Genomic DNA, 16,642 nt, shown 5'->3' with positions numbered 1-16,642 from the left:
TACACGCCGTCGGATGAGTATGTGTCTGTGTGTATTAAAAAGGCGGATACGACGAATCGTTTAGCGCGGCGTATCACTTGTACGTATAGTATATCACACACACGAGCGCTCGCGTAATAGCTCTGCTGCTGCTTCTGTTTGGCTCTTTCTCTGATGCCGAGACACGATCGCACGAGAGAACGAAAGAGAGAGAGAGAAATATCGTATCATTTTTCGCTCCGGATGATTGAGAGCGATGATTATTTTATATACAAACACGTACACACGAATTGCGTTAGCCGGTCGATGTATCGCATACATTTTAATGCCCGAGATTCAGCCGCAAACGACTTGGGCATAATGACGCACACTTGATACTTGATTTATTTGCTGCTTCGACGTGTTATAATAATAATAATGATAATAATATAAAACAATATATTTTCACCAATTTACGAGCTTATAAACTCACGGGTCGTGTTGTACACGCCATTGGAATTAAATATTAAATTAAACCCTCGCGCCTGATCACACCAGACACGTATCCTGTAGCAGCACTCGAAATAAAATCGCCCCTGAGCTTGCAGTGCATCGCACCAGACGTGTTTTAATAATAAGTGTACCGCAAGCTCATATCCCAAAGAGTGTGTGTGTGTGTGTGTGCATGTGTCATGTGTATGTGTTGCATGTGTGTGGCATGGCGTACAAACTCTTCGAGCGCGCGTAGATCCAGGTAAAAGCTCGTCACGCGAATGCTCGAAGGTAGATATACAGTAGCACAGTTATCGTCTAGGATTCGCTCTGTACTCACAGGAACACGTAAACACACCCATAGGCAGTAGCCACATTCAAGCACATATATATAAGTGCCTATTCCACATACAGTGCATACGTAGTACGTATGTATGTTATATAGCGGCGTGTGTAGATGCAGCAGGCATGAGGCAGGCAGGCAGGCAGGCTGGCAGCAGGGCGGGTTGCCGCGCGGGCGCCGTACGGCGAAGAGTCGGAGCTGTGCACGATCTAGCAGTGCTATATAGCATACAGATACGTATATACATGCAGTAGCAGCAGCAGCAGCAGCAGCAGCAGGTTGAAAGGCGCGCGCGCGCGCTTGCGTCCGCCTAAGCGAGCAAAAGCTGCGAGAGCCACTATAACGACGATCAGTCGACCCCGTGCAACCGCGGCACGCTGGTGTGGCCTCTCCGCGCTCGCCCAGTTAGTTCTCTCTTGCTATACGTCTAGATCGTCGTGTGCGCATTATATACATTGCGATTCGCAGCGATTGTCCTCGCGTAGTAGCATATACACGCGGTATATACGTGCATACGTGTACCCTACGTACAGTGTCGGATTATCATTAGGATAGTCGGTGCAGTTCGATCGCGATAAACGAAGGAAAGAATTGTGTCGTTGTTTAATCAAAGTGCGTGTTTAGGATAAAATAATCGAAGGAAAGGCAAAGGGGGAAAAGTTTTTGGAAATCGATCGGAGTCGGGGAGACTCGTGCGCGTTCGTACTCGAAAGTTCGAACCGACGATCTAGCAAGAAATCAGCTCATCATCAGCAAGAACAGCAGTAGCGTGCTCGGTCGCGATCGATTTCGGTGATCGAGAGGTGCGGTTCTCGCGAGTGTGCGCCGGATGTCCGCGCAGAAGTTCGCGCGCCCGTGGAGCGCGCCGTCGCTTAGACATTGAACTTGAACGTACACACTGGCCAGTAATAGTCGGGCAGCCAAAAGCCTCCAGAACGAATGCCAGCAGCACTGCTGGTAACAGCAGCAGCAGCAGCGACGACGACACAATTTTCCAGGCGCGAGACCATCCGTAACGATTATTGCACTTGGCATTAGCTGATCGTAGCGATCGGCTCCGCAAGCTCGATCGTACAGTTCGAGAAAATCGTAGCAGCGTAGACTTGTTGAGCCAGACACCATGGGCCGGTTGAACACGCTCACGCAGCTTCTGTCGCTGCTGCTCCTGTTGCTGCCACTGGCGACCTTGTCCAATCCGCTCGGCAAGTCCAAGGCCAACAGCAACAGCAAGCGCGACGAGCTGCACTATGGCTACGGCGGCAGATCGGCTCGCGGCGGCATCGACGACGAGTACCTCGACGACCCGACCTACGTCGAGACCATGTCGGGCCCGATGCGCGGCAGCGCCAAGAGCATCCTGGACCGCGAGGTGCACACCTATCTGGGGGTGCCGTTCGCCAAGCCGCCCGTGGGCAAGCTGCGCTTCCGCAAGCCCGAGCCCCTCGAGCCGTGGCGCGGCGTGCTCAACGCCACCCGAATGCCCAACAGCTGCATTCAGGAGCGCTACGACTACTTCCCGGGCTTCGAGGGCGAGGAGATGTGGAATCCCAACACCAACGTGAGCGAGGACTGCCTCTACATGAACATCTGGGTGCCGAGGCGCATCAGGCTGCGCCACAAGAACGGCGCCAACCCGGAGGAGGAGCGCCGAGGCGTTCCCATCCTCGTCTGGGTCTACGGGGGCGGCTACATGACCGGCACGGCGACCCTCGACGTGTACGACGCCGACCTCATGGCCGCGCGCTGCGACTGCATCATCGCCTCGATGCAGTACCGCGTCGGGGCCTTCGGCTTCCTCTATCTCGCGCAGTACTTCGACCCGAGCGACGACGACGACGCACCGGGCAACATGGGCTTGTGGGACCAGGCCATGGCCCTCAAGTGGCTCAAGGACAACGCCCGGGTGCTGGGCGGCGACCCCGAGCTCATCACCATGTTCGGCGAGTCGGCCGGGGGCGGCTCCGTGTCGCTGCACCTCATGTCGCCCGTGACCAAGGGCCTGATCAAGCGCGGCATCCTGCAGAGCGGCACCCTGAACGCGCCCTGGTCCTACATGACCGGCGAGCGAGCCAACGAGGTGGGCCGCGTCCTCGTAGAGGACTGCGGCTGCAACGCCACCATGCTCGAGGACAATCCCGCCAAGGTCATGGCCTGCATGCGCAACATCGAGCCCAAGACCATATCGGTGCAGCAGTGGAACAGCTACGGGGGCATACTGGGCTTCCCGTCGGCGCCGACGATCGACGGCATCTTTCTGCCTCGCGACCCCGTGGAAATGGCCCGCGAGGCCGAGTTCGACAAGACTGAGGTCATTATCGGCAACAACGAGAACGAAGGTAAAGCAAAGCAGTTCTTTTTCTACAGCATAATCTCATTGTCGCCCTTTAATTGTGATCGTGCACGAGCTAGAGCGCGAGTGACAAATCTGCTGCGCAATTTACAAGCGAGCGCGTGTTTTAATGCGTCGCGGCTCACTTTCTCCGCTTGACCTTGCCAAGGTCGGCGTATACACGAGCAGTGGCGCTCGGAAAATTGGGATTGTCGAGCTGCGCGAAGGGTCCACCTTGTGGGAGCGACTGCTCAATCGGACTGCGTAGACGACGTATTTCGTACGTTTTTTTTCCTCGCGCGTTCTTGCGCTCTTCATCACCGAGTCTCTCGCGCTCTTCTTTTTATTTACGTTTTATTTTGCAATATTCATAGCACCCGGCGCGCGCGTGCTCAACTCGGTCTGTGTGTGCAGTGAATCTACTTGAAAAGGTTGCACACACATGGTGCGCTCGACTTTTCTCGTGCGAGCCCTCGTGAGCGCTATATTATACGTGCAGTGCATGTTTGCACGAGTGTGCTCTTGTGGGTTGCAAGCCTTAACGATCCGCGAGAGCTGTAATTGATGGCGTAATTGTGAAAGTGTGTATATTCATCTTTTTCTTTTTTTTTTTTTTTTCATGCTCACAAGCCACGTTGATTCACGGATATAGTTCAGGTGCTTTTTTTCTGCTCCCTACCCTCTCGCTTTCTATATCACTTTCAAGAAGGTGTGTCTCTCTCGGGACGCCGAAGTATTCCCTTCAAGTGTAACGAGAAAACTTTTGCAAATTGACAAGATGATTATTATGTTTCTCACATAAAAGTTATCTTATACATATCGATATCTTTTTTCGCTGCACACGCGTAATGAAACATTTTAAAAATAATAATAAATTCAATGATTGATTAAACTTTTATTTTAAAAAATGTATAATACGAGTGAATATCGTACGTAGCTTTTTATGCGTCTAAAAAAATGGGCTTTACAGATACACGTGAATTATATCTGTACAGGTCCACTTCGATTCGGTATGTAAAGTTTGTATACCGCAGTGACAAATCTGATTTATTGGGCAAGTTTGGCCTCTTATCTACTTACGGTAAATTACCCACGTTGTTCCATATTCGGATTCAACATTTTTTTGCAAAGATTATTGTATCAAAACGACAAAAAAAGACGATTCAAAGTCCCCGAGTTAAGGACTGCATACAGTACGCGCAGTTTTCAGAAATAAATAAAGCCCAGAATTGTGACATTTTCATGCCTAAGGGATCGTAGCTGTGGTCTATTGTAAAACAAAATTTTCCGTACTCGAGTTTCATTATCTTTCCGAGTTTTTTTGTTCCCTCTGTGAATTAATTCATAACGTAGTGACCTATTAAAAAGGAAGAAAAAAGGCAGCATAAAGCATGGAACAACTCGGGTACAAGCGAGATCGATAAATAAAAAAGCGCGACGTTCATTTGTATATCCTCTTAACGAGTTGATCACAACAAGGTAAAACTAATTATTGTTTTATTCCATTTTAACGCGCAGTTTGTTTTTATTTCCAATCGATTGAATGTATCGCGCGAGTTTTCATAGCGCAATAATTAAATGGGAGTAATCTCTGTATTGGTACTCTCTCTCTCACTGACGCCTCTCTTTTTCATTACGCAAAATCGCTGGCCCCATTTAATATGGCAATTGTTTTCTGCAGCGCGAGAACAAACGATCGTCGGAGAATATGAACTGCGTGGACAAACAAAAAAGTCTGTGCGAGCGCGCATCTTGCGCTTTTGTGTTATAAGCCGCGGCAACAATGCATTCGCACGCGCGTCTCGTGTTAGACATGTGCCGCGTGAAAAGCAACTTGATCGAGCGCGAAATCCATTACTGTGGACATTGGCAAGTTTACACACGAAAAATTCAGTTAGTTCGGGCGCGTGAAGTGAAGATTGCAAAAATAAATAAATAAAATAAATAAATATAGAGCTTTTGGAATTTGAAGTATTCTCGTTCGAAAATCCAATGCATCGACGTGTTTAATCTCATGCACCCCTCTTAAAAAGCTGCACAACGTCGTACAACATTATAAAGCTCCATCGTATATAGTTACATCGTACATTACAAAAGTTGCTGTAATATTCACGTCGTCGTCGTGTTCAGCGTGTCTCTAGATATACGTCACCTATCGCGTATATACAGACCGCCTCTACACCGAGGCATCGAGTGTATATAGCCATGCCCTTGTCCGCATATCCGAATGTGTGTATACGTATATAGCTCGAGCGCTGTGACTCTCAGTCGTATACGATTATCCTATGTAAATTGCGTCGTGGATGTATAACGGCCACGGTACTGGCTGGCTGGCTGGCGATGGCAAAGTTGGAATCCAAGCCTGACGTACTGCTTCGCGTGTAATATAATGTACAATATTATGTATAGATAATACGTAACGTGCGCCCGCACACGAAGATCTGTACTACGTCGTCGCTGTGTGTTACGCGCGTATATGTAATATAGGTAGCGCAAGCGCCTGGGATTACGCTAATATATCTCGCACCGCTACTCGACGAATAGCGATACACGGCTTACCGCCTGTGTAAACGAGCAGTACCAATGTCAGACGCGCGTCCACGCCCTTTGGGGATATTTAATTAGAGGGCGCACGGAATCGATGTGTCGAGTCAAAACTCTCTGGGATACGCGTGTCTTGACTTATCCTCGACCTGTAGATCGCTGCTGGCCGAGCTTTCAGAAAAGCTCGCGGAACGAGACTATTTATTTTTCTTGACACACGAAATATAATGCGAAATTCTTCTTCACAAGCTAGACGTCGCATTCGGATGTTCGTTATAATTTGCGTAATTCTGATGCCTTTTTATACAACCCAGACATCACGAGCAAGTTGGTCGAGCGACCGCGCAAGCTCGCGCTCGTAGCGTAGAATAAAGGACTTGACGTCATAGCTTTAAAATTCGATGTTCATGAAAATTGCATATCGGATTATCGAAAATCTCAACGCGAGCGAGGTGAGTGTATAGTCGTGTGCCAGTAGTAGTAAATATATAGCAGCGAAACACGAAGAGTAAGGTGAGAATCTGTTATTTTTCTCGTGCACATATCACGCGCGGGCGCGAGTGTGTGTTCGTACATATATTTTGTGCATGTTTGGGGGGTTGGTGGGTATGTGGGTGTGTGTGTACGCGCGCCCGTAACAGTTGAGCGAGCGCGCCAGTAACATCTATCCTTATATATGCCGCACGTATGTGTGAGCGTGTATATACATTTATTTTATCTATGTGCTGCTGAGGGATTGTTTTGGTCGCAACTTCTGTCGATATTTCGACACAGACACACACAAAGACACACATTCTTTTGGTCTATTCTGGCACGAATGCGCACTTGGCATTGAATTTACATAGCGTGGTGTAGAAATTCAACGAGTCCGTATTCCATTTTACTCCTCGGAGATTTCAAGTACTGCTGCGCTTCTACGTACTGCTCTGCTACTTTGCTCGGGTGGCGCGCGGCGTTTTGTTCTTTTTCACCGACTCTGCACTGCTATGTATGTAAAAAGAGAGAGAGAGAGCCACCTCCTACTTGTTTCTACTCTCCATGTGTCCAACTTCTTTATGGCCCTTCTTCTTTTCCACTTCTTTTTTTTTTTCTTCTCTTCATTTTATCCTATTTCACTCTGGCGCTCGTGTTGCTTTCCATCTCACGCCCGCTCGAATTCTGCATAGCTGGCGGAATAAACGTTTTCGTCCAGTTTATACACGCGGACATACACATACACATGCCCGCTCAAATGCCTATCTTCCGATACACTGCAAGTTTTCTGTTGTTTTTTTTTTTTTTGCATTTTCTTTATCCAATCCAAGGATCTATCCCGGCCGTATACGAAAAAGCTCTCTCCCGCTCCCGATATACAGTCCGATAACGCTGCGTCGGTAAGTTGTAAGCGCCGTGTAGGCATACGAGCGGAAAACTGAAAAGAATTGAATGTATTTTTCGTATAATTCGGATTTAACGTACGAGCTATCTTTCTTTCTCTCTCTGTCTCCCTCTCTTTCTCTCTATAGTTTCTTTTATTTGAATACGATGAATCACGATAGAAAAACTTTTTCACTTATCTACACAAGCGTTGGAATTTCAGAGAGAAAAAATTTTTTTGGAACAAAATGTCATATATACCCTATGAATATATTACACATATACAGAGAGACAGAATCATATTACTGCGTCATAATACACAACTATCATGGTTCACGGCTAGCTTGCGTATTATAAGTTTGAATATTTGTCATTATAATGGAAATTCTAATTTCCAGCTCCCACGAGTACTGCACAACTTATAATTGACTTTCGTAATTGCTTGGTCGGATGCATGGATTACAAAATTAGACGTATTATGTCTATGAGATGGCTATAATCTGCTTAAGCGCGTCCGACGTTAATTTTTAACATATACAAGTTTACTCCCCCGTATAGCGCTCGCAGCTTATATTAGCCGCACGTTCGACTATTATTGTGTCCAGCGTACCAAAGCTAGGCACGCAGTGTTATTTTTGACCTCTTTGCCTCTCTGATCTCACATTAGAAAAATAAAGCCAACGAGCTAAAAGCGTATCGAATGTTTTTGTGTATTTATTCGGGTGCGTTACATCTAAGCGCGTAAACTCAGCTGGAAAAATACGCGAGCGCGCGGCTGGTTGGGCGTTTAAACAAAAATCAATGGCGCACTTTGGGGGGCAAATGTAATCAGAGCTGCTGCACCGGCGCGCGGCTTCCTGCTTTTTTTTAGCTTCTTTTATCTCCGCAGCGCGCAAATGCACCGGAGCTTGCGAGCGAGCTTGAGCCGTGCTATCGGACACGAGTTTGTACGCGCGAGAGGCAAAAGTTCGATAACAGATGATCGTAAAAAGAAACACGTTCACGAAATTGACTATACACACTGTGCATGGCCTTCCTCGGTTTTCCTTTCACACGACTACTGTACACGCGCGAAGGGGTGGGTGGGTATATGTACGTTATAGGTAACGAAACTTGTGTTCGATGCCCTCTCAAGGATGAGCGTCAATATACATCGTGCACGAGCAAACAGAGAGAGAAGGCGAGAGTTATAAGCGCAAGCGTGTGTCTGATGTGGGTTTAAGTTTAAGATCGAGTTGTTGACCTGAACTTTTGTCTCTCAAGAATGTGATTTCAAGAAACTTGGAGAAATGTCCATATTCTTCGAGCAATTGGGCTGATGCTATAAAAATGGAGGAAAAAAAAATTGAGTCGATAAAAGCTGTACCTATATAGGAGAGTGGCACAAAAAAACGCACACCCACGTACTATCTGACGAGTTCCAAACTCTAATTTTCACGTATTTCGCTCGAGGGTAAGTGAGCTAATAGATCGTCGTCGATAGATAATGGAGCCTGAAGTATCTTCGGAAACGCAGGCGAGGACAAAGTTTTTCTCCCCGACGTTTATCGAACGTCAACGATGAATATAATATGATCTTTTCGCGATGGCAATTGAAGCGACGGTTTTATTGACCATCGTTTCTCCTTCTTTTTCTGTGTTTCTCTCTTTCATTCGCGATGCATGTATATGTCATTGATTTCAGCGTTCGGAGCGTGAAAACTCGATTCGGCAATTAAAACTTGTAATAGCAGAGAGAAAAAGAAGAGCAAATGACTACTCGTATAATATTTGACGAGCTAATGAACGAGACGGTCAATTAATGAAACCTTTGCGTTCGGAGAGCTTGTTTTTATAATTTGACCGAAGTAGCGGCTGATTGAAAATACGATAAAAATACTATTCTTTATGCCGTATGATATTTCACCCTGGCAATGTTTGAGCAACGAGAGAAAGAGAGAAAAAAATGAAATATTTAATACATGCGATACTCAATACGCGTCACGCAATACTCATTAACGCAACTTGAAACGCGCACACGAGAACGTGGTGGCGCGATATATTGTCGTAAATTATTTTTCATTAAAATCTTCTTTTGTCGATGTGTATCGCATACACGCAACTTTGGGCGATCGGTTCGTTCGACTCATTTTTTTTATACATAATGCACGAGAGATCAGGAAATGAGTTGATGCAGCCAGACACCGCTGGATCATTAGTCAGTATTTCGTGCGGCTACGGGATCATTTTCAGCGTGCAGCATGTATACCGTGCTACACACATAATAATAAACACATAATTGCTGACGCTTCAAGGCAATAAACGTGAATATTATATATCTCGTAGTAATTATAATATGAAGCTCGATCAGCGTGCGGCATCGGCAGAAACTATGGGTAACAGGCACTCGCTAGCTCCGACGATCTGCTGATGCTGTGTGCCACGGCCGCTTTAATGAGTTTGTATGTTGGCGCGCGCATTCACGTGGCTATTGCGATACATAATACAACGATATTAAATTACAATAACGATCGATTATGCATATTGTACATAGCGTAAAATACTCATCTCGTCTTAGTGAAAAAGTTCACGGTCGGAGCCGGCAAAAAAATATGTAACACGTTTAATGAATTACGACGGCTCGAGCTGGGTGAATTCAATTTTTCAGAGAAAACGCCCGTTACACATAGGCCGGTGGGTGCGCGTGACGGATGCAAGACCCCNCCCCCCCCCCCCCCCCTCAGAATGGAGCTTTCAGCGGTATAAGCACCTGCGACATGCGGAGCTTTTGAAGAGTTGCTGCACACACATGCACGTGTCTGTTGCGCACTCACGCTACTGCCGCAATATATAAGAGTAATTAGCATATTCAAAGCCTTAGAGAAACTTATTTAGTCAGCTTTATGTAAAAAATTCCAACTTGATTCGATAAAGCGAGTTAAATTCGAGTGTTCACTTGAAAATACAGAAGGGGAAAATGTTTACCAAGATTTGCATTTTGATTACGGAATCGATTACTTGAAATCAATACCGAGGGAGTTGAATTTTTGATGTCGATATTTATTCCGAGCCACGATTTGTTATTAAAATTGATTTATCGTGAGAGCAAATAAAAGCCCTCGCAATTATACAGTTTCACGAAAATTGTGAGCTTGCACTTGACATTGCATAATTACAACGCTCTCGCGTTGTGTTAACAATAAATTCCATATTCAATCCTTCCATTATGAAAATTGTATACGCCAAAGTAGCAACGTTTATTTTCGCTAATAAAGTCAACTTCTGCCGATCGATAAGCCCGTAGTACCCAACTGCCAGGTGAGCAGAGTCAAAAAAAGATCACGATCGATTGTTAAGCTCCTGCCGGCGTCAAAGAACACGCCCTCGACGTGACCAATGAAAAAAAACGAACACGCGCCAAACTAAAAAGAATAGTTAACTACAAAGTAGCTATACGTATTCAGCAGCGGCACAATTAAATTAAAAGGCTGCAGTAATTTGGTTAGCTGTCGGTCGCCACGGCTACAAAGTTCCACGTGCGCCCCCAAGTACGTATGTGTGTGTGTGTGCGTTTGTGTGTGTTCGTGTCGCAAACGTGTACCCCATACGTGCTGCACTTACACATTATACAAAGAGACGAGAGCTAGTGGTTGTGTAGGTTACAGAGGAATAAGCAAAAAAATCCTGGCCCACTGTCTCTTTGAATTATACACCACTCGATCTCGTATGGCCATAAAGCCTTGTATGTGCGTTTATGTATTCTAAGGCAGGCTACCACTTATTTATGACAAATAAAGGCAAAAAAAAGCAAGAAACGAAAAAACGAAACGTATGAAAAATGAACTAAAGAACGAATGAAAAATTTCATACCCTTGTTGATGCTTTGATGTGTATATACTGCGCACGAACAGCTTTAGCTTGCCAAAAGCTTTCTCTTTCGTTTTCTCCGTGAAACAGAGAGAGAGAGAGAGAGAGAGAGAGAGAGAAAGAGAGAGGTAAATAATGCTCTCACACACCTTGATACGTATACTTACGATTTTAATTAAAAGGGAATTTACCAGTAAGGCCTCGTTACAGTCTTTTTTTTCATTATAGAGAACGTAAAATTTTCTAAATAGTTTAAACGAAACACGTGGCGTAATGAATTTTTGACGACCGTTCTAAACTGCGAGTGAAAAATTGAACATACTATGTGAATGCGACAGTCGGCACACATCACTCGCAGAAATCGTCGATATTTCACCGTGTGCTTTAGCTCGTATACGGTTGGCCAGTGCATCTTTTCATTGTACCCACAAGTGTACTACTACGTGAAACTAGCGCGGGCATCTTAATAGGAGTCCAGAGTGCTATAGCCGAGTCATTCAAAGTGAAGCAAAATAGAAATACAGAGAGACAGCTACGTTATACGATTGTATTTCTTATGTAATAAACGTGTTGCTGCACACAACGTGTGCAAGTTGACGAAAGAGAAAGAAAAAATGCGCAGTGGAAAAGTTTATGCGAGGTGGCAATAATACGATATCGACTCGTATATGTGCGCGCCAACACAACACCGCCCTTTCTTTTAAGAAAAAAAAACTATACATACGCGTATAAGACGTACCGTATAGTGCAGGGTGATAGATGTATATAAACAGTACAACCGAGCTTGCGCGACCTTTTTTTTAATACCGAGGGAAAGATATATAGGTGCGTTTGCCTGAGTGCTTCTACGCGTCGATACATTTACACGTATTGAAGTATGCATGAGCGCAGCGTATAGCGTCGTCGTCGTCGTCGTCATCATTGACGTTTCGAGATTATTGTAACGAAAGAGAGGAAAAAAATTTTCTTAAAAGATGTTTTTCGTGTTATCTATGTTTCCTCGTACTCGAAGCGAGCTCGAGGAGTTTGTCGAGCTCACACACAATCACTTGCGCACACAGTTGCAAGAGTAGCAAAAGTTGAACGATCATAGGGCGCATGCAGGTGGATAAGTTTACATCGAGTTGTAATGAAGTCGTGTATTTTTTAAGACTTATACACACGTACACGCACACAGTGTGGAATAGTGCACTTCTCGTGCTATGTACACGAGACGAGAATAAAGATATGGAGCTTTTGAAGGAAAAAATCTTTGTTGATTTACAAAAGTAATTTCAACTTTTTCAAACTCGGGACCGGCTCCAAGTGTAATGGGCTTGAATAAGTTTAACGGCTTGGATTGAAAACGCCGAAGGATATACCTCGCGCCCGGAGTGCAAGAACATAAAAGCCTTTGACCCTTCACACGCGCGTTTCTATATCACCTGTTATACAACGGGCATTTATCAAATACTTTTTCATCGCTACTGCTGCTGCTGCTGCTGATATACCCTTCCCGTATGCTCGCAACAAAACGAGCGCGCGGCTTATCGCCGCATTTTTATACGAGCGAGTAAATTGCATATGCATGCGAATCTTAATACCCATATTATAGCTGTCGGTATATTTTAGACTTAGCAAGAAATATAGCGAGTGCATCGCACTGTGAGTAATATAGAGATTTCGTGCCAGTACTTTGCGTAACTAGAATGTATGTATTAATTTTCGACGTCAATTCAATTTTCTTGAGTTGTTATTCCATCAATTGCAGCGGCAATTTTTATGATTAACAAATTGCTTTGTACTTCGAACGAGACGAAAAATTTTAAGTGCAATATAGTTCGGACAATTGAAAAATTAAGCTATCATTTTTGGTCCAATTACTCATCGTCGTTGCAAAACGAAAGAGAAACAATTGCGAAGAAAAAAAAAGAAAGAGAGAAAGAGAGAAAAGGAATCGTCAAAAAGCATTTCAGCGGGGTAATGGGTACTGGCTTCGTTATCATTGTCGTATTCAAGATCGCATCAAAGGCTCTGCAGGTGCTACTAGGTCACCGAGACCTGCATTTGACAGCCAGCCTCGCGTACTATTCAACCTTTAGTCTCTCTCTCCTCCCGTTTCTTCCTCGCACTCAATTTTTTTCGCCGCTTATACTTTTTTTACTTTTCTTTTCTATTTCACACTGATTGAACTCTTTGCCGCGCATTTTAACGTACAGTTAAGTTCAAAATGTCCCTCTTTGTGTGTTTTCATCTGTTTTCCTACTTTGATCTAATTTAATTTTACCTTTTTTCTTATCTTGGCTGTACGATGAGTAAACGTACCAAGTTGTGTTCCTGTGCGTCTCTGACCATGTCCTCTTTTTCGCCTATTTTCTCTCGTCAATTTTCACAATTACTATATTGCTTTCTAAAAATCTTCCTTTTACGTCACACATTTTCCACGACGCATCGAGTGGGCGTTCGATCTTTTCAGCCTTCGCGACATCGTATCTTACACTGACAGCTCTTTTTCATCGTTGTCTCTTTTGAAAGGAAAAAACTTTCCACAAAAAAAGAGATACGAACTGGTTTGCTTCAGCAACTTTGTTCTACTTATAGTTTTTTCGGCAAAACTTTTGATGCGCACGCGTTCATACGAATCCGACTTTTTCTAGTTTTTTTTCACTAAAAGCTTTTCAAATATTGAGAGGTCAAATACATACATTTCAAAAAATTATTTTCAACGTTTTACGTTAATTAAAAACTTGAGAATCTATATCGGTTGAGCCTGACGGTAACATTGACAAAACTCAGTCGGAGGGCGCGCGAGCAGCCCAGCGGGTGATCGGCATAATCGTATTTAATGGATCTCCGAGCATAACGATCGCGTGGCTGAATAAGCGCAAGAATTAGTTGAGAAATTATGTTGAAAATTCAATTGACCTGCTAAAAGGCTTTGCGCAGCGTGTGGGACACGATGTAGCTAAGTTATTTTTTCTATTTCATAAATTGATACATGTGAGCGAATATATGCGCAAAAACCCTAGTTTAACTCCTGCACATTTGAACGAATGCTTGCTAGCTGAATTAAGAACACCGGACAATCCGCTGCGACTTGAGGGTTCCTTACAATGATGTGTGCGTAAAAAATGACTCAATTTTAAAAAACTTTTTAATTTTTACAAATATATAAATGTATTAATAAGCAAGTAGCAAGAACACCCATTAATGTGTTTATCGTCGATGAGCTTTAGATCTCACCACGAGATGTCATAATCGATTCCAAGCATGAAATGATTAAGTTTATGTACTTATATCCTAGTAGACTAGCGACGGGCACTCTATGCTGGTTGGTATGGGAAAGGCTAGACTCCGGCTGGCTCCTTGGATGGTTGCAGGGGCGACGTCCCATACGTCGTCGCCAACGAGGTCGTGATCGATGAACCGCGAGAGTCGTTGAGGAGAGAAGGAAGCGAGAAAAGGTGCCGAAATAAATTGCAACTAAGCAACAAATACTGTTGATTGACAAGGCAGTATTTATTGCAAGAGACTAAACGTGAGCGGTTATACAATATGGCGCGGACTGTCGCGAACGGCTAGTGGCTAGTGTGCGACCAGAGTCGCTGCGCAAACAAGGGTGAGTGACGAGCGAGTCGCACTGCTGCCGGCTCGCGCTCGGCCGACATTAGCGCGACACGCAGCGCCGTGAACGTTAGGTAGCGTGAGGGGGTAAGCAGGCGAGACGACGCCACAGTTGGGTCTTTCCGCTCAACTGCCGTGCGCTTTTATTTATGGGGACCCGCTTTACCTGACTCGAGTCCCAGAGGGGATATTGGGCCCGTCAGCAGTACGGGCGAGCCGTAAGCGGACACTACACGGGCACTCGTTTACCCGCGTCACAACGACTTCGGCAATGACTTCAACACACTTCTGCTTCAACGCACTAGCTTTCGTTTTTCCGTTTTTCGATAACTCGGCCCAGCGTATTCTAATCTGTTGATTAAACTTCGCGGCGAAAGGAATTCGCCCGGTGTCTGCTGTGTTGATGCTGGGCCACAGTCCTCGCTTCACTTGATCATCATTCCGACGAGCCACTGCTTATCAGCTACCTGAAAACTCGCGAGAGAAGGGAGACATACACGCACTCACTCATACATATGCGCGTGCGGCAGCGCATTTTCTGCGAGTGCTCGACTCGCTTGCCGACGTCTTGTACTCCGTCACAGACTTCTTTGGAGTTAGAATAACCAATTTTTTAAGTCAATATTTTTTTAAGATCTTTGGCGTGGCAACGGGTAGTAGCAGGAATGTATCCATTGAAAAATTCACCAACGCGACAAAGTTAATTTTAATGAATTTTGACAAGCCCTAGTGGCAGTTTAAGATTAATAGCCGCGTGGCGAGGCCCGATGTCATGCCGCACGTATAGTGACACGATGACGGCCAGGTGCACGCCTATATGTGCACGCATACATCCACACCTGTGCATTCACACGTACACACTTCGCACGTTATATACGTGCACGTATAGGCTGCAGCAATAATATCATGACGCACAGGCAGCGGTAACTCCAACACACAGTCGACGAAATTTAAATTTATACGAGATTTCGCAGTCGGTCTCGAGCGGCCAACGTGTGTGTGTGTGTGTGTGTGTATGCGCGTTTACGTGAATGTGTGCATAAATGTGCCTCGTTCCGTTTTTGGCCTGTCGTGTATTTGTATACAAATTAGATCGGGCTCGCGCGCAGTCATTGCGGTCAATGATTGGGAATTAAATTGTGGCTCTGCGTAGCGAACGCACCGACCTGTATCTCGTTTTTGCGATCGATGATGCATCGGCACAATATCTCTCTTGCAATGTAACCTCGGCACTCCGACTGCACAATGAAAGAATGGCGAGTCTTTGTCGTTTGCACTTTATCATCCGTCAAGATTGCTCGCAGTTACTATGACTCTTCATTCGCTGTTTCGTTTTTGTTCTCGGCTTGCATCTTTATTATAGACACGGTAGCGTATAAAAGTCACCATCAGAGAAGACTCTTTTAATTTTCTCTTTTTTCGAACGGCCACGACGATCTCGCGGGCGCGCGCGATCTCACGCAACAGGTTGTTGCGATGCTCATACATCATCGTTCGCGTACAATTTAGTGAGATGTGCCCGCCGTATACGTATATAATATTTGAGCACGAGAGAAAATCAAAAATGAATATAAATTGACTGGACTATTATATATCGAGCCCGTCACACATGTGTATGTATGCGGGTAATATATTCATCGAATCTTGGAAATGTCTCTGAAAAAACGATACGCGTATCGGCATTATTGCCTAATTCGTATGAAAGTGCATTTATTTCGCCAGAATAATCTTCTTTGAGCAAACATCGATACGCGATAGTTTTTTTTAACAAAGAAAAATTACCTCTTGCTATTGGACATCGATATACTAGCAAGATAGATGATAACGCAACTGCGTAGTAAAATTGTCAAACAGCTGAGCCGCAGTTTTTCGAGCTCTTTTTTCAATCTCGCTCGCTCTCGGCGCGTTTTATATTTCATTTTAGCGTTGCCGAAACATCGCCCAGGTCACGATATATTACAGCTGCTGGGCAATTCCTTCGTTTTACCTTTGCGGAAATAATAAAGTTCAAGAGGCGCGCGCGCGCAAGCGAGTATGGACTTTTGTGTTGAGCTGCTGGCATCTTTTGTGTTGAATTATGTTTCGTGTGCACTGCGCAGAGCGGCTGCTGCTGCTGCTGGCGCTCTGCTCTTGCCACGCGCGTAAAAAAGGAAATTAAATGCCAAGTGTAC

General features: G+C 45.0%; 1 protein-coding gene across 1 annotated transcript in view; it reads left to right on the top strand.

Annotated features, from left to right (window-relative positions):
- Nucleotides 1-1,161: 1,161 nt before the first annotated feature.
- LOC106650926 (acetylcholinesterase-like) overlaps nt 1,162-16,642 on the top strand; it is a 104,074-nt gene continuing 88,593 nt past the window's right edge. The window contains exon 1 of the mRNA XM_014369204.2: nt 1,162-3,129. Within this exon, the coding sequence (XP_014224690.1) occupies nt 1,914-3,129 (1,216 nt within the window). The 5' untranslated portion in view covers nt 1,162-1,913. The remainder of the gene's footprint in view (nt 3,130-16,642) is intronic.

Source organism: Trichogramma pretiosum, unplaced genomic scaffold (assembly GCF_000599845.2).
Source record: "Trichogramma pretiosum strain Unisexual culture from Peru unplaced genomic scaffold, Tpre_2.0 scaffold19, whole genome shotgun sequence".
NCBI classification, from domain to species: domain Eukaryota; kingdom Metazoa; phylum Arthropoda; class Insecta; order Hymenoptera; family Trichogrammatidae; genus Trichogramma; species Trichogramma pretiosum.
Note: the sequence above shows the minus strand (reverse complement) of the source record. Positions and strands in the feature narration are given on the sequence as shown.